Source organism: Xylaria bambusicola, assembly GCF_022495145.1.
Source record: "Xylaria bambusicola strain CBS 139988 unplaced genomic scaffold F5B22scaffold_1, whole genome shotgun sequence".
In the NCBI taxonomy this organism is placed as follows: domain Eukaryota; kingdom Fungi; phylum Ascomycota; class Sordariomycetes; order Xylariales; family Xylariaceae; genus Xylaria; species Xylaria bambusicola.
The window spans coordinates 1,288,092-1,307,791 of NW_025953554.1; the positions used below are offsets into that span (position 1 = coordinate 1,288,092).

The 19,700-nt window shown below is 48.5% G+C and overlaps 6 protein-coding genes across 6 annotated transcripts; 1 reads left to right on the plus strand and 5 right to left on the minus strand.

Moving 5' to 3' along the window:
- F5B22DRAFT_16978 (phenylalanyl-tRNA synthetase alpha chain) lies at positions 1 to 3,042 on the minus strand. The gene is made up of 9 exons (XM_047969325.1): positions 2,137 to 3,042; positions 1,700 to 2,081; positions 1,565 to 1,643; positions 1,436 to 1,513; positions 1,096 to 1,371; positions 977 to 1,043; positions 887 to 919; positions 659 to 737; positions 1 to 552 (listed from the first exon to the last, which is right to left on the minus strand). The coding sequence occupies exons 1-9, from the start codon at positions 2,507 to 2,509 to the stop codon at positions 402 to 404; spliced, it is 1,518 nt and encodes a 505-aa protein (XP_047836436.1). The 5' UTR covers positions 2,510 to 3,042; the 3' UTR covers positions 1 to 401.
- F5B22DRAFT_16969 (uncharacterized protein) lies at positions 3,043 to 7,320 on the minus strand. Its single transcript, XM_047969323.1, has 5 exons — positions 6,725 to 7,320; positions 5,908 to 6,653; positions 4,834 to 5,839; positions 4,082 to 4,768; positions 3,043 to 4,028 (listed from the first exon to the last, which is right to left on the minus strand). Exons 1-5 carry the CDS (start codon positions 6,980 to 6,982, stop codon positions 3,576 to 3,578), a joined length of 3,150 nt encoding a protein of 1,049 aa, XP_047836437.1. The 5' UTR covers positions 6,983 to 7,320; the 3' UTR covers positions 3,043 to 3,575.
- F5B22DRAFT_16968 (uncharacterized protein) lies at positions 7,321 to 9,452 on the minus strand. The gene is made up of 7 exons (XM_047969322.1): positions 9,283 to 9,452; positions 8,980 to 9,227; positions 8,695 to 8,912; positions 8,164 to 8,628; positions 7,987 to 8,097; positions 7,827 to 7,926; positions 7,321 to 7,759 (listed from the first exon to the last, which is right to left on the minus strand). Exons 1-7 carry the CDS (start codon positions 9,381 to 9,383, stop codon positions 7,659 to 7,661), a joined length of 1,344 nt encoding a protein of 447 aa, XP_047836438.1. The 5' UTR covers positions 9,384 to 9,452; the 3' UTR covers positions 7,321 to 7,658.
- Positions 9,453 to 11,802: 2,350 nt separating this feature from the next.
- F5B22DRAFT_641020 (short chain dehydrogenase) lies at positions 11,803 to 12,951 on the minus strand (the record flags this gene model as incomplete). Its single annotated transcript, XM_047977929.1, has 4 exons — positions 11,803 to 11,868; positions 11,997 to 12,148; positions 12,221 to 12,835; positions 12,894 to 12,951. The coding sequence occupies 4 exons, from the start codon at positions 12,949 to 12,951 to the stop codon at positions 11,803 to 11,805; spliced, it is 891 nt and encodes a 296-aa protein (XP_047836439.1).
- Positions 12,952 to 13,431: 480 nt separating this feature from the next.
- On the plus strand, positions 13,432 to 16,591 carry F5B22DRAFT_583417 (uncharacterized protein). Its single transcript, XM_047973355.1, has 3 exons — positions 13,432 to 14,450; positions 14,535 to 14,896; positions 14,959 to 16,591. Exons 1-3 carry the CDS (start codon positions 14,047 to 14,049, stop codon positions 16,020 to 16,022), a joined length of 1,830 nt encoding a protein of 609 aa, XP_047836440.1. The 5' UTR covers positions 13,432 to 14,046; the 3' UTR covers positions 16,023 to 16,591.
- F5B22DRAFT_583419 (Sec63 Brl domain-containing protein) lies at positions 16,592 to 19,308 on the minus strand. Its single transcript, XM_047973356.1, has 2 exons — positions 17,178 to 19,308; positions 16,592 to 17,122 (listed from the first exon to the last, which is right to left on the minus strand). The coding sequence occupies exons 1-2, from the start codon at positions 19,114 to 19,116 to the stop codon at positions 16,971 to 16,973; spliced, it is 2,091 nt and encodes a 696-aa protein (XP_047836441.1). The 5' UTR covers positions 19,117 to 19,308; the 3' UTR covers positions 16,592 to 16,970.
- Positions 19,309 to 19,700: the final 392 nt, after the last annotated feature.

A 19,700-nucleotide genomic window follows, 5' to 3' on the forward strand; every position in this document is an offset into this window, starting at 1 on the left:
TCAAATTCTTTGTAGGCGCGTTTTACTGAAGCGGGTTACCGGACTCCCAGAGCCTCAATTTCCTGCCTTCATACTATGTAAGTTCTTCACAGCCCCACTTAATTTGCATAATAAATTTGCCATATTATCAAATATTACTTTCGATCAGGCAGTCGAGCTCGACCGTGCTGCCTAGGCACCATTGCCATGTAAGGACTAAATGTTAGCTAGCGTCTACCTAGGCTGGTGGCTGAAAAGGAGAGAGAAAGAGTAAGAGGCGTTTGACCTCAGAAACAAACGAGACATAAACTATAGAATCATCCTATCCATATACGCTCAAACGTTCCAATGGCTAGAGTGATCATTCCACGTTAAATTTGTCTATTCTTTACTCTGCATGCAATATATGGACGCTTTTAGGGTCAGACTTTATCTAGCCGTACGGCTGGGTTTTTCTGCACAAGATTCAAATCCACTCTGTGACCCAGCAGATCGCGAATATTGTTGATACCGTACCGGATCATAGTGGGACGTTCTAGTGATAATCCCCAACCATAAACACGCATATCCTTACTAAAAAAATGAAATGAATCTATCAGCCACTTCCAATGCCACAAAAAAAAAACAAAGCCAGAAGCTCGGTAATCAAGCCATCGGAGGGTGTAGGATGTATACTCACGGCAAACCCATCGCCTCAAGCATTTCAGGTCGGAACATTCCACTGTTTCCTATCTCAACAATCTTACCAAGGCCAGCATCTGGGATGAGAGTGTTAGCGTGTTAGAAAGGGAGAAGGATAACGAGACAACTTCGCCAGGACGCGGCGAATGCAACATATTGCTAGCATAAGGAATTGAATTTCATAGCATAAAGAGGGGGGCGTGTGTGAGTAGTTGGGTTAACATACGATATGAGAAAATCTCCATGCTTGGCTCGGTATCTAAGAAACCAGAATCAGTGAGCAATCCACGGAGCCAGTGCCACGAGCAGTACGAACAGGGATTGTATGCTGGCTTATATTGGAGGCCTTTGATACCCATTTTGCCGAAGAAAACGTCCATAAACTACAGCTATTAGTCTTTGTGTTGCAAATCATAGGTTGGCGAGACAACGAACCGCCATAAGACCGCCAAGTGTTAAATCATAATCGGCAATTATACCCTCCACTTGGTGGAACTCGGCGAGATGGGTATTATCGACAGTTTCGTTACGAAAGACACGGTCAATCGAGAAATAGCGTGCAGGGGGAGGGCGGCCATCAGGTCCTTTCCTTGCTGCTAAATGGTACAGCATACTGGCACTCACAGCAGTTGTGTGAGTCCGTAAGACTAACCGTTGAGCCTCGTCCGCGGCCCACGGGTACCGGTACCCAATCGAACCATACTTCCCATCCTATTATCCATGAGTAGCGGCACTAAATGAAGAATAATAGAGAAAGCGAGAGTCTCTAACTCACTTGATGTACAGCTTTCACGTTCTCCCAGTATGTGTCATCAGATGGCTTGCCAGCGACCAATGGATCGGAGGTATAGAACTATGGGACGTTAGTGAGGACATTCCACAAGCTAGTAGAAACGCGCCTTGCCGTGTCTTGTAAATCGCGGGCAGGATGTTGCTGCGGTACATAAAGGGCGTCAAAGTTCCAGAAACTAGACTCAACGAAGCTGCAAACCTAGTAAGCATCTATAAGTACCTTTGACGGATGCACAGGGTCGTGTACTTGTCTGTAGGCATCTCTTCAAAGCCGATTTCAAAGAAAATATTCCTGATCTCAGCGCGCATTTTGTTTAGTGGGTGCAATGCACCTGATCCTTGGTCGGCTCCTAATGCCTCGAAATTGTAAGGTTTGAAGGCAGCCGTCTTCCAAGTACCGTTCGCCAGCATTTCAGCCGTTAAGTCAGTGGCTTCTTCGGGCATCTCAAGAGCAAACTTTGGTCCCTTGTCCATCTTGAAGCTGATGACCTTCTGGACTCGGACAAGCTTGCGTTTTTTGAGGTCAGCGAGAGCTTTCTGGTCGGAGACAGTTCGGCTTGTCTGGATGGATTGCAGCTGCTCCCTAGTGGCATCGTGGATAGAGTCGGATACGGCCTTGAGCTTGCCGTCTAGAGGTACATCGTTAGCCAGGAACGAGAATCCTGCTTGTCATGTCTGATTTACCTGCGGTTTTGGCAATCCATTTCTCCCTGAAGGCCTTCCCCTGGCCGAGTTTGGAGATGTTCTTGTCACCAATGGTCGTTTCTAGCTCTTGAATCGTGAGCCCGTCCACGGCGGCCCGCAGCGCCTCGAAGACACGGGCCTCGTGGCTTCCATTTGCAACAATCGATTCGCCTTCGGGTTCTAGGAGGACCTCATCACGCTGGATTGTCGCATACTCGACCATAGACCGCGAAGATAATCTGTCGAGCGCTGCTTTGAGATCGGTAAAGCTGGAAGCCGGGAAACTTTCGGCAGATAGGAGGGGCGCCGTCTTATCGAGTGCATGGAGGATCTGAGACGTCAGGTCGCCTCCTTCTACCTGAGAAGTCGCCATGATTGACGTCTCGGCTGCTGTGAGTCAGAAATGTATGGATTTAGAGGTTAGCGATATGTGCCCGAGGGGATGTACTGTGTACCTCAATTTGGAGGGGCTCAACCCCACCATGCAAGGCGGATGAAGGGCGGTCAAAAAAGGCAAAATGACCATTGGGACCGCTGCACTCTCGGAGCAGCCTGTGTACCTACGAATGTGTTTTATCCTATCCTGCTTTTATGCCGGGTCAATGATTAGAAGACGGAGCTAAAATATTGCTTGGAGAGAAATTCGAATATGCGAGAATAGATTTATAGACAGCCTAGTCATTGGGAGGTTCTGAGCCGGGCGCCAGGCCGCTAAAATGGCCAATTGTCCGTTTGATTTAGGTATGTATAAGGAGTAACTACAATAACGTGATTCTTGCTGCTGATATCAGAATCAGAATTTCGCGTCATGCTTTGCAATCCCGTCGGTTTGGAAAGGCATGCTGTAGATAGATGTGGTGTACTATAACGCGTTTCTATTAGCGGCCTGATCAACGATTCTCTGAAGGGATACCTATATCAACTTCATATAAACCGGACTACAGAAATTGGCGTGGCATTTGTAGCCAAGATCACCACCCAGCATCATAGGGCTAGATTTTTGATCTAATCTTGTCATCTTGGCAACGTCGTCGTTTTCTAGAGGCGATCTTCTCCTATGTGCCCTATTGCTTCAATGCATGGTCGCCACCGTCAACGGTTTCAACATACGCCCACTCACCTACCCGTGTGCCGCGTTAAGAATCAAATATAAGACGAACAAATCATTGGAGATAATCGCTTGATATCTCAGCGGACGGTTTGTTTCCTTGTATTGTTAGCAAAAAAAACAAGGCATATTTGATGAGAAAATAGAGACCCCTGGGTGTGGAAGGGAGGTGCCGGGATCTAGCGGAACCCCGCCTAAGCCCCTATCATCTAGCCTCTCGGCATGTCGCAGTAAATGGGACAAACGTCAACTTCGCATCTGCAACAATATCCTAGCTCTTAGGGAAATTCGATACCAAAAGATAATTCTACGAAGACCGCGACGGCGCACACTACGCATTACGATCCCAATGTTTCCTCAGTCTGCCTAACATCTTCTGCACGAATCCTACATCTGTCACATCCGGCACATTTCTCAGAGTCTCAGAATTCTTCCTAGTCTCCTCGGTCAGGTAGACAAGTCCACCACTTCGTGTAGTTGATCTACCATGACCGTATTTGCTTTCGAACCACTCTAGCAGCTTGATTGGGGGATTCTTGGTCGGGTCTCGGTCTGAATGCCTCAGTCGCTCCATCCACTGGTCGGTGGGAAGAGTCTCGAACTCGAGACCAGCTTGGGCCAATGAAGGAAGCATGTCCCGCGTCCAGTGGAAGGTCTGTGGGTTGAGAACGTGGTACACTACGTCTGAGTCCGAGGCGGGATCGATTGGTTTACCGCTCCCTGCAATCCCAACTAATTCAATAATGGTGGTTGCTGCACAGTCGACTGGGAGCCACGACATTTCCTGATGGTTGTAATTAGTACCTCGGGCCGCGATCATGGGGCATGACTACTTACTTCGTCCAGCATAGGCAACGCGCCTAGCGTGACTGCAGTCTGTGCTATCATAGGTACGCCCTCAGTCGAGTTCCATTCGCCAGTCACGGTGTCACCTATCAGCTGCCCTATGCGTAGCACTTGCGCGGGTGCGCCAGCACTGATCATCGCGTTGCGAGTGATATGTTCAGCCACATACTTAGATCGTGCGTAACCTGTATGCTGAACATGCGCAGGATCCATAACAGGCCCCTCTTCTACGGTGCCGGGACGAGGAGTCCCGCCGGCCGCCGAGACGGAAGAGCAGAAGTAGAAGCGGGCCGGCTCCGGCGTCTGCACATGGAGACATTGTTGGATTAGGTTGTGAACCGCTCTAATGTGCTGGTTCTCGAAGCTCTGGACGGGAATATTGAAATTGACAGCCCATGCGCTGTGGATGACCACCGTGAGGATGCGCGTTAATGCCGCTAGGCGCGATGGGCTCAGTCCAAAGTCAGGACGACTGAGATCGCAGGCTAGTGGGACTACCTTGCTGCTGTTCCCTGCCGAAAGCTCGATGCCACGGGTCTTGAGAGAGCTGATTACGCGATCCGAGGCCGCAGTGTCCGTGGGCGCGCGCACCATCGCCCATACCGACGAAACATTGGCTCGCGATACCAGTTGTGCGAGCAGGTGTGCGCCTAGGCCACCAGTAACTCCCGTCAATAGCTGCGGTCGGTCAGATATTTCAATATTGGGAGGGTTACGCGTAGACGCGGGGAAAATTTCCTTACAACAACATGTTTGTCTGGTCTTGGAGCATTTCCGCCGACATGTGGCTCGAATGAGGAGTATGCATCGATTAGTTCTTGCATCTTACCAATCTCATCGGTCGATGATTCGTCCCCTGATCTTAATCTTTCGAGGTGGCGGGCAAGCGCTCGGACGTTGCCCGTCTCGTATAAGACATTCTGGCTCAACTTAGAGCCATTCCCTCCTAAGTCGAGCTCCTTCTTGATCAAATTCCACATCTGGATACATTGCAGGCTGTTCACGCCCAAGGCGAAGAACTCGTCGTCGGCTGACAGCTCGATGCCGAGCCGGTCCTTCAACCCATGCAACAGGTAATATTCTAACTCTTGCCCTGAAAGGGACAGGGTTCCCCCTTTCTCGTTCTCAAACTTATTATACGCGGATTCGATCTCTTGGTGAAACCGTTTATACGTGGGGACACGGATAAAGGTTCCCTTGTCTGTACGGGGATATTCCGCGTCGGCTGGAAGCACCACAATTAGCTCCTTTGGAATACGGGCGAAGGTCTCAGCCCGAGAGTTCGCCGCCTCCACAGCCGGCCAGATTGCCTTGAGAAAATGCCCATCTGGCATATGAGCTGCTACGTCAGCCCGGAAGATCAGTACCCCCGGATAGCTTTTACCCTCGCCAAAAACTACGGCCTCTTTTACGAGTTCTTCCTGACGGATACGGCCCTCCATGGAGATTGGAAGTACTTTCTCACCGTTGATGAGGGTAAAGCGGTCATCTAGTCTGCAGACATACTTCCACAGGCCGGGCTCAGTTGGGTGTGGTGCGAAGAGATCCCTGGTTCGGAATGATCCAGGCGGGTTGTCCGAGTTGACCGTGCTCTTCGACTTCAGGCCGTCGAGCGCAACGCATTCGTATAGTCCAGGCGCGACTTCGTCCATTAGTACAAATGGCCGTGCGGGCGGTAGAAGCCGCAGATAGTTCCAATATTTATCGCCCGGCGGTCGAGACGAGGTCATCAACCTGCCTGTTTCGGTACTTCGCTCAATGTTAGTCCTTGCTCTCTCTCAGATTGATAAACTAAGTAGGGAACTAGATGGGCTCACGCTCCATAATTTGCAACCAAATTTACTCTATGGCTGACAAGTAGGTCACCTAGGTCGTCGGGACAACTGCTACCCGCAAAGAGAACCACGTCTACGTTTTTAAGAGCTTGGATTCCTGCATCTGACTCAGCAAGGAGCTTTATTACATATGGTACACAATGGAAGAGTTCTGGTTTCACGTATCCCAATATCTCCAGCAGATTCTGTCTGGTTATCGGAAGCGAATAGTTGGCGAGGTATATCGTCTTCCTCGCGTAGATAGCTCGGAAAACCTCATAGAACCCGTGACTATGGAAGAGAGGCGATGTAAGAAGGGAACGCATGTTCATATTGACGCCAAAGGCGCCAATGCAGCTTTTATGGGACATCCATATGGGTTTTGGCAGACCAGTAGATCCCGATGAATGGAGAATGATAGCCACCTTCTTACTCTCATATTCGGCATCGTAAAAGCGTACGAATACCGGCGCATCTTCTCGGTAGTAGTCTGAGTGCGAAAGGGTAGGTATGAGAGTAGGCTGTCTTTCTTTGGTGAGTTCAGCCAATGTAGCATGAAAGTTCGGCGTGGTGATGACGGCGCTACATCCCGTTAACTCAATCAGGCGATCAAGTGCTGGACTTGCAAGTCTGGTCGAGATTAAGAAAACAGTGTAGCCCAGCCGGCTCAAGGCGATGATTGTAATGACCACATGCAGGCCCGATTGACATAGTATTCCGACTACCGGCGGTTTCTCAAGGGAGGGATCCTGGGTTAAGGGGCAGCGTATTATTAGTAATAAGGATAAGAATAGCGTCACAGATGTATGGGAGGCCTTACAACAGGTGGCAAGCCCAGCTGCTGTAGCTTGTCTGCTGCCGCATCTACATATCGATCCACCGAGCGAGCGCTGTGTTCCTCGAAGTCGAGTAATGAATGTTTGGGATACCCAATCAAGGGCGAGTCTCCCATCTCAGAGGCACGCCACCGAATCAGCTCGTCAAGAGTGAAGATGGACCTCCTTGAGTCCACCAATCCCTGGGATACCTCCGTGGAGGTACCTCCCGAAGGAGCGGTAGAGCGCGCTGAAGGTGGCATGACGAGTTTCCTTGGCTTCTACCATTCCTGGATAATCCAGTTTCTGGTTCTTTATGCACCATTTATTCATCTCATCTCAGCACACGCTCATGAGTAACACTAGCCCCGAACTCCTCACCATCATCACTTACAAGAACGGGAATACATAGTAAGTTGAACATGTACTAGGGGGCAAGTTCCCCACATGGAGATGAGTTTTACCATCAATCATAGTTCTCGACAGACTGGAGCAGGTCCTAGCATCCACAGTCACGGCCTAGTGTGATGTAAATCAGGATTGTCGATACCATTAGAAGCGGCAGATCATCTTTAACACCTCAAATATGTGCTAGCAACCCCTCAGTCGCCCAGAGTCGCCCTTTAATAGGCTTCCGTGGGGGTCTCGGGATTAAGCACGGCATAGGGCCCACCATTATTACCCGAGCTCTTGGCTTGAAATGCCAATCTGGGGTATTGATGAATGATACTAATTGCGGCAACAGGCACGTTGTCAGCATGCAGTATAGTTGACACAGGTCGCAGAATAGGCGGCACATTTCGGTCCCCAGCCATTTCTTCCCATGCCAGAATGCGTACCAAGGACCAACCTAGTGTGCAGAACGCGGCACTGCCATCTACCTAGGTACCGTATCGATCTCAATTGCTCAATACTTGTTGGCAACTACGACGACGATGACTAGGCCCGCATCCCAAACCGCAGCCAGAGAAACCTATGTGGCCAAGCGATAGCACCAGCAATGGCTAAAGCCAATAATATAATCGCAACACTGATAGGAGCTAAGAATAAAGAACACTGTAAGAATCCATCCAAGGTTGTAAAGATATGGATGATAGTGTGTCGTACCTCCATATCGCCACAGCTCTAAGCTAGTGGGGTTATCATCATCTCCGGTAATATCGGATACGTTTTGGCCAAAGTAAGAAGTGAAAAATGACAAGGGAAGCTATTTTGTGACTATTGATTAGCCTAGTTGACTCATGAGGACAACAAAACAAGCTCTTACAAAAATGATTGTGACAATAGTAAACAGCATAATAGCTCGCCCCTGTTGAGTAGTCGCCCGAGCTTCCGCGAGTGCGGCAGTCTTCTGTTTCAAGTCGAGCAAGTTCAGAAGCTGACCGACATAGAAGAGCAGTCGTCAGTACTTGTGACATTTGAAGACGGGAATAGCACGCCTAACCTGTTGGTGTGTGTATTCTGCGTCTTTCCTGACGGCTTCTATTTGGTTATAGATTGAATCGAGAATCTCATCAGTCGCCACAATCATAGTCCGCATCGGCTCTGAGATACGTTGTGCAATCAGTTTGATAGTATCTCCCAATCGGCTGTTATCTTGATTTATGACCTGGAAAATATACACCTTTGAATCATGTGAAGCAGTGATGCGCTCTGCTCTTAGCACATTGTTGACATCTTGATCTGGACTCCCCTGCGAAGGCTGAAACTTTGTCAGGGCTATTGCAAACGACTTTATTACCTCTCGTTGCTCGTAAATAAGGCTTTGTATCATTTTCAGCTCATCTAATATATCTGCCACATCGAGCACTGATCTCAGTTCCTGACGGTCATCGAGCGCTTCTGCATCAAACCTAGATGAAGAGTGGGTATCATGGAAGTCATTGAAATGATTTATCTGGTTCGCAGCCTAGTTTGGTCAATGATTATTAGCACTACAGGCGGCTTGGGAAAGGTGGTATTTGTTCTCCTTTACCTTTTTGCTAACTACCCATCGATATGTTTCCACTAGATCGAGAAACTTTTTATTTTCTTGCTGAAATATGTGAGTTGTAGCTTCTTTGACAAGTGTTGAGTATAGGCTCCAAATGGAATCGCATTCATTCCAGCTTTTTGTCATCCGACTGTAGAGGCCCGTAAAGTCTAGAGCACAGGATTCTGAAGTCCCAGAAGGAAAGCAAGAGACAACCACTCCTGCAGAGCCTTAGCATAGTGTAGTATATATATTTATAGAAAGAAAATCATTTGGAAGTTACCATACTGTCGTTGAGAACCCAGCACCAAAGCTGATCAACCATGATCATTAAGCTGTCTGGTGCAGCACTGTCCCTTCCATCCGGTGGCAGCTCATGCCCTGTCCATTTTGAGATCGTCTGATCTGCATCTCTTTTAGAGGTATCATCTAATGAGAAATAGTAGGACTGGTCAAGAGTCCTTCTCGGATGCGTTGGAAGCTTATCCCTGTAGAGGTTCGCCGCTAGGTATCGTTCTATTCCGCTGTAGAATACCCTAGTAGGGGTAAGTAGTTTTTTCCACACGGATAGCAAAGAGTAACTAGACATACTCGTCTGATATTTCAATATCCGGCTGATAACGTGAAGAAGAAATTGCTTGTTTATACAACATGTGTCGTGTGGAAACTCGTTGATAAGTATCCCAATTCATATAGGGGATCTTTAAGACATAGCGTTATGATTATATAAGCTCAATGAACTTCAGTAATTATCAGTATCCTGGGGCAAACTCACATAGGTAGAGATGAGGGGGGTTTGCGGACTTGGAGTCTCAGGCTGGTGGAGTGCTGAGTTATGAAAAACCCCCTCTTCATTTGAGAGTGCGCTCACAATGTCTGATGCGGTATTCATTCCCGGATGCCTTAATGTATCAATACCAGACGCTGTACAAGATGGCTCCATATGTAAGGAATGAATAGGTTTACGTGTGATTTGAGAGGCGGCTGGGAGCATTTTGATGAGGGTCCAGCAGTTTTCATCGAGGGTCATATTGGTGGCAACCTCTCGCATAACAGGCTAGTTTTTACTTGTTAATCTATAGCCCAGACAAATTAATTAATCCAGCCAGGGGTTGGACGTCATTTAGAAAATCTACCAAGCTGGCCATGAAACGCGGAGGTGATGATACAGGGACAGCAATACTAACCTCAACCCACGCCATGTCATTTGCTGGTAAGTGTATCCAAAGCAGCTTGGTGGATTCAATATGATCGATTTTAAACGCTGGTGCCAAAAAGTCAGCTATAGGCACTTCCCTAACATCCCTTTCTGCGCTTTTCTGCTTTAAAGTATGTATAACTGCCTTGAACTCTTGTTGAGGCGGCTCCAGAGGATCCATTATGTATAGACTTCCACTTATCGTATATGCAAGTTGCGTTCTCCAGGGAATCTAACTGCTCAAGTCTTTCACAGGATGCGTGAGTATCACTAACGGAGAGGTGGATAGGAGAAAGAAGAATAAAATTGATCCGGCCAGACAAATTTCAGTATTTGACTCATTCTCCAACCCCGCTTCTCCTGGGCCAATGGATCATCATCGTGCATGCACAGAGGACTCAAAGTGCAAGCTGTCTGCAGGAGTGGTATCAAGAATAATGGTTTTTGATTGGAAGAGAAACTGCCGTGTCTGGCCACATAGGATTTTGTGTTCTCGTTTAGCATTCCTTATACATTCGTAGATTTTCCACAAGGACTTCTGAGCCCTATTAGTTAATTTGTTTCTATCGTGGCTATGTGCAACGCCAATAATAAGTGACAGCGATAACGAAGTGCAAAGAACAGTGAACAAGAAGCTGAAATCAGATTGGTGCAGTGAGAAAGAGTATTCAGCGCTAAATTTGGAGTTTCAGAATTATTTTATATGGCAAGTATTGTAACAAGGACGTTGTCTTGCCTCTTCGTAACCACGTGTAGGTTAGCACTGTAGGATCGTGATCTCAACCCCTCCTTTTTGCTCACTAGATTATCATTGCAATCGATGCCCGCAGTAATTCGTACTTCATACAATTGAAGCTTGTCCGCCTTGCCACGTCAAAAGCCGTATATCTTGAATTGAGATCAATTACAAACGCTCGCTAACTTGAGCTGAAGGGTACTACGCAGATTTGTTGCTAAACGACATTGACAAAGGTCTTTACTCTAGTTTTAGCTGCGTATGGTGTCGAAAACATACTAAATGTCACTTCCTCCAACTTCGCGTAGAGCGACGAGATATCTTTACGACGAATGTGGATAAGCCGACTCAATCTCTCATTGCCAATATAAACAATAGAGGCGTGCAATTTTGATTTTTACGGTCAGAAAAATTAACCTCCCTATGCTTCGCCCCGACAGTTGGCAGTATCGTATCAAAGCAATAGGGGGTGGGGGGGTCTTGACATAACTGTGGAATTCAAAGCAAACAGTAGATCATCTTGGCATCTTCACTAATAAAGTTACTGACGGGTTCGAGAGTCCGCTGTAACCTATAGGGCATGAAACACAATGAAGATGCGATGATACAGGTCTGGTATCGAGCTGATCGGCAGATTGACCATAGTTGCATCAGTATAACTGAATGTTACCTGTGTAATTTCGGAAGCCTACTCGGACTACGGAGACTGTCAATTAATTAATCCGTAGTAAGTAGATAGTTATAAGACAATTCCGAACATCCAATTTCAACAAATTTTGTCGAAATGGTGAATGTTTTTACCATTACAGAAGATCCGGGGACAGCGCGCGAATGCGTCCCTATAGAATCTCCTGTTGTGATTCTCCGAGCCGAAGAGGGGACATACAGATCTTCCGAAAAGGGCCGAAATACGTCCGATTGACAAGACAAATTCACAACTCTTCATGATGCGTATCTTTGGTTCTCCCCGAGTGGTGAGACATTTTTCAGGCAAGCTCCTGAAGAACAAGCTTCGGCTTAGGTAGGCCATAGTTACGGAATGGATATAGCGTATTATATTTGATCGGATTGCAGAGGAAAGATACATGCTTTCTTCAACCGCTGAGTAAATGGTCATGTGAGTACATAGTAATTACAACTGTACGGCTGGCCCTGGTACATATATAGCTTTAGGAGTCTAATATGAATTTGGCATCGTGGAGAGCTTGCCACCGTCGTTGACAAGAACTAATCCGTTACAATACTTCGAAATTTAAGTATTAGTGACTGAGGTATAAGGAGGATTTGACCGAAAAACAGGGCCACATTTTCATTCAGAAAAGGTCGCGGGGGAGGAAGAAGAAGGATAATATGAAGGATAATATTTCTTACTGCGCCAGCCCTGCTTGCTAGGTATAGAACGGTGCCTGCCATCTCCTCTTCGCCTCCGAACCGCTGAGCAGGGATATATCGTAGCTCTGAGGGATGCTCCTTGGATGGATCACGTTCTTGGATATTCAAGAAGGCCAATTCGGATGGAAACACTACGCAAATATCGATTAGTATTGTCCGCGATCGTTTGACCTGAGTCTTGATAACACCAGCCGTCAACTTACACCCAGGGGCCATAGCGTTGACCCGGATACCGTAGGGCGCGAGGTTCGTGCTGGCATGTTTGGCAAGGTGCTCAATAGCTGCCTTGCTGGCTGAGTATGAAGGCGGCGAAATCCAGGCACGGCTGTATGCTGAGATACTACTAGTGAAAAGGACCTGGCTCTGTATTGAGGGAACCGTGCTGCTGCCCGCACTTAACGGAGCGCCGAAACCACCTTTTCGCGCGTTTTCGTTGCCGGCATCTAGTAGCTCGAGGAAGGCTAGCATAGTAAAGTATGCCCCTGTGACATTGATGTTCATCGTCTGTGAGAAGTCATCCATGGATACATCATCGAAAAGGCGCTGCTTTAGGTCCTTGATACTAGAATCAGGGTGGAACCGTGCTGCTGGCCCAATTATTCCCGAATTGGCTACCACAAGATTGACATAACTGCTTTCTTTAGTGATGGCATCTACAGCGGCTTGAAGGGACTCCTTTGATCCGACATCGCATACGATGGGGTATAAGCTCTCATGTGCCTTCGCAGCTTTCTCGAGAACCTCTCTGCGTCGACCGAGGATGTAGACCTTCTTAGCACCCGCATTGGCTAGCGCCTTAGCCATATTGAATCCGATGCCTACCAGACTTCTGTTAGTTCCAACGATTCGCGATAACCGGGGCCCTATTGAAAATACCGGTGCCGCCGCCGGTGACAACTGCCACCATGCCATCGACCCTGAAGATATTGTCCATCTTCTAGTTATTTCTCGATAGTGAGTTGGGGACCTAGTGGACTGCTTGGTTCTCCTAACTGCTATGATTCCAATGTAAACTTGAGATTAAAGAATCGATAGATAAAACAAACGGGCTCGGAGGGGAGATATAACCTCTTCAGAGGATAATGAACAATCCAAAGTAGGTGATTCCGGGAACAACTGGGGATGATCCGTGGATGATCCGCGTAGCCCGGCGGTATTGCCCCGGCCATGGCGTACACGGGGTAGATACCGGTATCTGCTCACACATACCGGTAGGTATGCAGCAGCTGGCCACTTCTGCATGTGGCTGCTGTATCTATTTAATAATAATCTTCTCACCTGCAGGTTGATTCTCCGACCGTTTCTGAACGGGTGTGGTTTATGTAAGCAATCTGACCTTGAGCTGCTATAAATGATGATTGATCAATGCCAATTGGGTATATTTGAGTACTGTTTGAGGCTAGCTACGGTAGCTCTCATCCCTGTCCTTCTCCCCCACCTCTGTCCCCCCCTTCAATATCTTCTTTCTTCCAAGTTCCAAGTAGGCCCTCTCGTCTTTGCGAGGTAATCTGCGTGTATAGTAGTACAACTTAAAGCCATCATACCACAGTTGAAGGAGCTGCTGCGTATATGACATCTCTACTATACTAGCGATGAAGTGGGTTAAGTCTATCTGGCTGAGATGTTTAGGTATCTCAGGCAGCCTGAGGCAGGCAATATTCAGATACCAGGTACCTAGGCCAACTTACACAGTGAGATAGGCGGTAGGCACAAGCCCCGGCACTGTACCCGGCTCCATCTCCACCTACCGGAGGTACCGGTCCTGGCATCTCGCCGCATCATCTGATCGGCTATCTCAACCTGCCTGCCATGCCCTCTGCGTTGCCAATGGAATCTCGTTCTCACCACCGGGCCCAACAAATGACTTGCTATAGCCTGCCCGCATGCTCGATTGGCTGTTAGGCCGAATTAAGTCTTCCCGAGAATGCACTGAGACACCCCAATCGACCTATTTCGGTTACCTGCGCGCGCTACAGCTGTTGCTGACCGGTAACGTCATCGCCATCGCCATATCGTCGTCATCCAAAGCATGGCCGCTTCACGCCGTGGCCAACCGGAGCTTCACGTACGACTCCCCCAAAGCCCCAGCGTCGTCGCCCTACCAGACCTGCCTCCTGTCTCCGCCCTCTTCCTCATCGACTTCGACGTCAAAGCCGGTTACACCATATCCTGGAAAGCCTCCAAGCCCGACGTCGAGCTCGAGGGGGTCGTGGAATACAAGTCGCTGCCGTCCGGCTTGCACACCGTATCCGAGGACCTCATATATTTCGTGAACGATGGCTATGCCGGATTGAGTGCATTCGTCAATGCGCCCGTCCAGGATACCGCTGCCCGCAATGCGCGCATGTTGGCAGTTGGCATCCTTGTTCCTCTAAGCTACGGACGTTTAGGCAGGGCGTGGAAACATGCCGAAAGCCTAAAGGCAATCGCCTCGTACGTTACTGCATCTCTTTATATATCGTGTCCTAGTTTGCTCGGTATGCTCAGGTCACCACTGACTGACATTGCGCATTTTAGCAAGCTCGCTGTAGACAGTAAAGATATAAGCATCCTTGAGGAGTATTGGGAAAAGAACCAAGCGCGCGACTCCACCGGCGATGAACCCACCGATGAACCCGCGTCCGGGAATGACCCTGCATCTCCAACTGCGACCTCTAAACCCTCGAACACGGCCTGGGATTCTAGGAATCGCTCAGCTTCTGAAGGAGCAGCATTAATGCTACCTGGACACCGACTGTCGCCATTTCACCCGGCCTGGAGCTTGACCAAATTTATAGATACATTTGGTCCGCTCATATTCCCTATACATCGCGCTGCGTTGCTGCGCAAACGAATCTTGATATCTGGCCATGCACCGGTAGAACAAGCTTGCAACTTTGGTAAAAATAATCCAATTCGTGCATCATTGATATGGAAGACTGAGGTCTAATGATTGTTGCAGTTTACAATATCTCTGTACTTTCCAATGTACCAATCGCGACGTCAGATCTTTTACCACCCGACTCTACGTCACTTCGCTTGCGGCCGCTTTTCTGCATTGGTGTTCACGATATCCCTTTCTTAACAGAAGACGCAAAGCATGCTAGCGACACAGATGCCGAACCCCCCGATAGTGCATCGGAAGCTGGGACTGGATGGGTAGCCTGCACGACCGACAGCATTCTCTCTAAGAAGGACACGCTGTGGGACATGCTCATCACTATGCCACCACCCCACACTTCCAACGCAAAGAGTCATGTATGGCCTACCATCGAATTCTCAAATGGAGAAATTGTTAAGGCTACACAGCGCGATATGCGCCGTTTCCGCTCTTTCAAGGCCGGAATTGCTCGTCTAGAAGGAAACGTTGTAGTTTCAGCTCCGAACACACCAGGGACAGTGGCTGCATATAGAGAAGACGATGCATTACTAGACGACGCAGAGCAAGTGGTAGAACCCACAAGCTGGACGGCTCTTGCATATAGCGGGTTCATGTGGTGGGCATCAGCAGGTGAGAAGCTACGGTCAGACGAGGCCGAGGAGGCCGCGCAGGACGCTTCTCTTTTCTCGAGCGACTTGGCATCTTCCACAATGGGCATGAATATGCCGCGCCCAGCGGACATTTCGGCATCAATATCATCTCTCACCCCGAGACGATCCTCCACAGCGGCATCGGTACCGCTAGATGTAGACGAAGCCCGCGCCGAGCTCGCCATAATCGGTTATTTTCACAGGTTGACCACTCAGTTTCTCGGCGCGCTAACATATGTAATCGAGACTCTCAGCGATAGTGGCTTAGGAGACGAAAGCCCAATGGAAGAAGACGATGCGCTCGTCGACGCAGACGAGGAGGATGTGCCTGGCCGCGGTGTCCAAATTGACTCGGACGTAATAAAAAGGATGGGCCTCGACATATGGAGTCCTTCGGACGCAGAGTTCGTGAGCCAGCTTCTACAGACTTACTTCAATCGCCAGGCATCCGTAGAAGGCAAAGGTGTCGAGGTCTGCGGTATCAGGGTCTGTTGAGAGAATTCCATCACATATAATGAACGCCGGCGTGAAACCCCGGCTGTATAATACCCAAGTTTCACCCGGTAAAGGACACAGCAGTCATTTCAAGGATAGACTGCTCGGGCGGACGGTGTTATTCGTGTATTGTTTAACAGTATCCAGCGAGACCAGGTCCACCCACTACTAGTCTAATTTTTGACTCTCGTTGGGAGCTTCACCTGCGTTTCTGACGGCCTTTTTGGTGTCTAAGCATTTAGCTAGCTACTCTTATATAAGAGATGTATATCCAGCTACATATTACGTATTCGGAGTTTCCAGAATTCTTGTAAAAGCCATGTCGAGGGGAAAGACTATTGTTGCTTGCATCCGTGACTTACACAGCTCCTTCATAAATGCAGCACGAAGTGCTAGTTATCTGATAACAGCGGACTTCCTAAAAGGCTCCTGCTCGACGATAATGAAAAGGGGCGCGAATAGTGCGATGATGTGAAACGGAGAAGCATCTCTGATTGTTCTTTGAACCACAGTCTCATCTGGAACATATAAATCCAAAAGGACGCACCGACGTATCGTATCTCGTACCAGTAAACGGAAACACATGTATCATGTCATTAAGTACTGATGAAGCAGACGGAATCTAGCTCAATATAAGAATAAACAAGACTATACTCTATTTTTCCTCCACCTACATCTGTGATGTGAGGCATCCCGGTCACCTGTTATCACACCAAATGTACAGCACCCCAACGCCGAATGCGCCGACCTATGCTTCTTTTTTTGCATATACCGGTTGCTGCAATACTACAGAGCGTACGACTGTCCCATCCACACTATATGGAACAAGAGCCAGTATGGTACTAACAAAGACACAACGTTGGGCAACACAGCCTCTTGTTCTCCGGGTTCGGCTATGCCATAAGTTAAACAAGTTTGTAAAACAAGAATAATATTAAATCTGATGCTTTAGGACTCATCCTCCGTGTCTGTGTTAGTAGCACTTGTATCCGACTCCTCCTCCTCGGTGCCGCTTTCGTCATCGGAGTCATCATTTGCGACAGGCTTCCGCTTGGCGGTGGCGCCACCTTTCAAGGCACTCATTTGACCAGCAAGCGAATCTACATGGGTTATTAGCATTGAACGGGTACAGATACACTAGTTTCAGTAACTTACCTTCTTCAGGCTCGCTGATTTCATCTTCCGCCGCCATCTGGGCCGCCTTGCTAGCCTCTTCCACGGATAGTGTGACATCCAACTTGGTGTCGAAGCCGACGTAGCTGTCGCATATAAGGTGCATCACGAAGGTGTACTTGCCCGCCTGTGGAGGCGCCGCAAATTGAGCCTTCAAAGTCTGCACGTTGTAGGTGGGTTTTCCGTCAGGCGTGTAGATTGGTTTATCAAACGTTGTAAACGTGAAAGGAGGGACAGCCATTCTTTCTTGCTTGCTGTCTGACAAAAAGACGTGCCATTTTGGCGACTGGTCTCGAGCATAGTAAGGCGCGAACGTAATAGGTGGCGTGATTGACTTGTGTTCCTCGGTGATCAAATTCCCACTAGCATCTTTGACCGTCTTCTTGCGTCCCAGCATAGCGTCTAGATCATCTTCCGGTGGATCTACGTCTTCAAGGTCGATCTCATTAATAGCGGGTACATCGGTGCTTCCTGGTGGAACGAAGCGACCTTTGACGACAAATGTTACTAAAGATTGTGGGATGATGAACTTTTCACCCGTCACCTTGAAGAAGGCTGTTGCAACTTGGAAGTGGGGTAATTGTTTGGCAACTTCAATAACTGTTTGATATTGTTGCTCGTTCAGGAGATCTTTTCCGACCGCTAATTTTCTTCTCTGAGTATCAGGGAGCTCCATGAACTGTTGAACGCTCATATGGCTTTTCGCATCATCTTCAACCGCTTTCACAACAGCAGGGGTGAAATATGGAAGTTGGAAAAGAGGAGAGGCTTTCGGCGGGATCGCCTGAACAAATCGTTGGGCAATATGATATGAAGCCAACAGGGGTATTGTGTTGCCGTATGCAAGCGCTATGGCAGTAGAGGTGCGGCAAAGGGCATGAGCGATAGGTGCCACCAAATATTTGGCGCTGGTTAGGGCTGGGTCGTCCAATTCGACTCTTCCTAGATAAGCCCAAAGAAGAGCGAGGACCTTGCGCCTAACACCGCTCTCCATATGTTCCAATTTGTCCTTATCTTTGTCAGAGAGGCCGCCGGCATAGGGGGTAATTTGGCCCTTTTCTAGAATTCTCGACTCTAGTTTAGACAGACCAGACTCGGCTTTGTCACCTTTGAGAAGGGACCTGAACTCTTTCCCGGAACTCAGGGCCGTGATAAGATCTCCTTCATCAGTGACCTCGGTGTATTCGCGGAAAAGACTGTTCGCACTCTCAACCAAGACGCCCTCCTTAGTCAATCGCTGCGTACCATACCACCATGAGCCGACAAGATAGGGAAGAAGCACGCCTAGAAGCATAGCATAGACCAGCACCACATACTTTCCGTTTCCATCCGACACGATAAACTTGGGGAGGGCAATACCGATGGAGAAACCTTGCTTGCCATCTGGATGCCCGTATTGAATCCAATTGTTCCGGATGTCTTCATCGGTGAGGGCCTGGTAAGCCTTGGACATCTCCACCCACTTGTCGTTCAGTGACTCGACGGTCTCGTTCTTGGCCGGGTCCGGTCGAATCTTGTCCGGGTGGAATTTAAGACCGAGCTTCTTATAGTGGGATTTAATCTGCTTTTCGGTGGCAGACTCGGATATGCCCAGGATATCGTAGGGATTCCATAGTTTGGCAGTTGTGCGCTGGGTTGTGACGATTAGGTAGAGCATGCCGGCCATGATAGCCCATCCAAGGAGGGCAGCGATGGCGCGCTTGACCCTGCGCTGCTTTCGCCGATGCGCCTTGGCTTGCGCTTGAATGAGGTCGCCATGCTCGGGTTTGTACGAGGATTTTATTCGGGGTGCGAGGGCCTCTAGATCTTTGGATGGCGCGAGGAGGTTGTAGGTCAGAGGCAGAGTTATGATGGTGGACAAGGTGAAGATGAAGAAGGGGTAGAATTGACCCTGCTCGTCATAGGAGTAGTCTGAGCTCATGGTGCCGACGTGCCCTACGACAGGGTCTTTGGCGGCGGTCGGGAAGACGGGTGATTATGGATGAAGTTGACCATGAGTCGACTGTGGTTTGGAAGCGTGTTGCGTGCTTTCGTTGCTTCGCCTGGGATGGCTTTCACGTTCCACCGGATTCGAGTACCTACCTGTGTTGAATCGTGGCCTTCTTAATTGCCATGCCAAGGGTCTCCATCTGTACCTCCCTGATTTCACTGCGGTAATACTATCGATAAGGAGAAGCAATGTGGCTAGAAAATTATGGGGCCGTGAAACAATGCATGGAGCATCGGGTACCGAGTACCAAGTCGCGCTAGTTAATATAATGTACATATACCTACTACGTATTCATACATTATAGTAGGTAGTGAACCATCCAAGTTCTGCCTCCAAATCACATCACAGTTGTAACGATGTAATTGCTCCAATGGTGATAACCAACACCTGTGAGGATTTAGGTAGTCGTTCAGACTGGGAAGTACGGCATGCCAATTCATGATATGCTTGATACAGGAAGCGTTGTATATTACTACATTACTAGCATGAATTAGGATTGTTGTACAAGTTCTTGC

What these genes read in the sequence shown, in the direction of transcription:
- F5B22DRAFT_16978 (XM_047969325.1), bottom strand. Translation starts at nt 2,509, where the DNA reads ATGGCGACTTCTCAGGTAGAAGGAGGCGACCTGACGTCTCAGATCCTC. An exon ending in CCCGCGATTTACAAGACACG is followed by an intron (nt 1,514 to 1,564) that starts GCAAGGCGCGTT and finishes AACGTCCCATAG; the next exon opens with TTCTATACCTCCGATCCATT. An exon ending in ACGTGAAAGCTGTACATCAA is followed by an intron (nt 1,372 to 1,435) that starts GTGAGTTAGAGA and finishes CATGGATAATAG; the next exon opens with GATGGGAAGTATGGTTCGAT.
- F5B22DRAFT_16969 (XM_047969323.1), bottom strand. Translation starts at nt 6,982, where the DNA reads ATGCCACCTTCAGCGCGCTCTACCGCTCCTTCGGGAGGTACCTCCACG. An exon ending in AGCTGGGCTTGCCACCTGTT is followed by an intron (nt 6,654 to 6,724) that starts GTAAGGCCTCCC and finishes CCCTTAACCCAG; the next exon opens with GATCCCTCCCTTGAGAAACC. An exon ending in GACCAGACAAACATGTTGTT is followed by an intron (nt 4,769 to 4,833) that starts GTAAGGAAATTT and finishes GACCGACCGCAG; the next exon opens with CTATTGACGGGAGTTACTGG.
- F5B22DRAFT_16968 (XM_047969322.1), bottom strand. Translation starts at nt 9,383, where the DNA reads ATGAATTGGGATACTTATCAACGAGTTTCCACACGACACATGTTGTAT. An exon ending in GTGCTGGGTTCTCAACGACA is followed by an intron (nt 8,913 to 8,979) that starts GTATGGTAACTT and finishes AAGGCTCTGCAG; the next exon opens with GAGTGGTTGTCTCTTGCTTT. An exon ending in CAGAATACACACACCAACAG is followed by an intron (nt 8,098 to 8,163) that starts GTTAGGCGTGCT and finishes TATGTCGGTCAG; the next exon opens with CTTCTGAACTTGCTCGACTT.
- F5B22DRAFT_583417 (XM_047973355.1), top strand. Translation starts at nt 14,047, where the DNA reads ATGGCCGCTTCACGCCGTGGCCAACCGGAGCTTCACGTACGACTCCCC. An exon ending in AGCCTAAAGGCAATCGCCTC is followed by an intron (nt 14,451 to 14,534) that starts GTACGTTACTGC and finishes TGCGCATTTTAG; the next exon opens with CAAGCTCGCTGTAGACAGTA. An exon ending in AGAACAAGCTTGCAACTTTG is followed by an intron (nt 14,897 to 14,958) that starts GTAAAAATAATC and finishes TGATTGTTGCAG; the next exon opens with TTTACAATATCTCTGTACTT.
- F5B22DRAFT_583419 (XM_047973356.1), bottom strand. Translation starts at nt 19,116, where the DNA reads ATGAGCTCAGACTACTCCTATGACGAGCAGGGTCAATTCTACCCCTTC. An exon ending in AATCAGCGAGCCTGAAGAAG is followed by an intron (nt 17,123 to 17,177) that starts GTAAGTTACTGA and finishes TAACCCATGTAG; the next exon opens with ATTCGCTTGCTGGTCAAATG.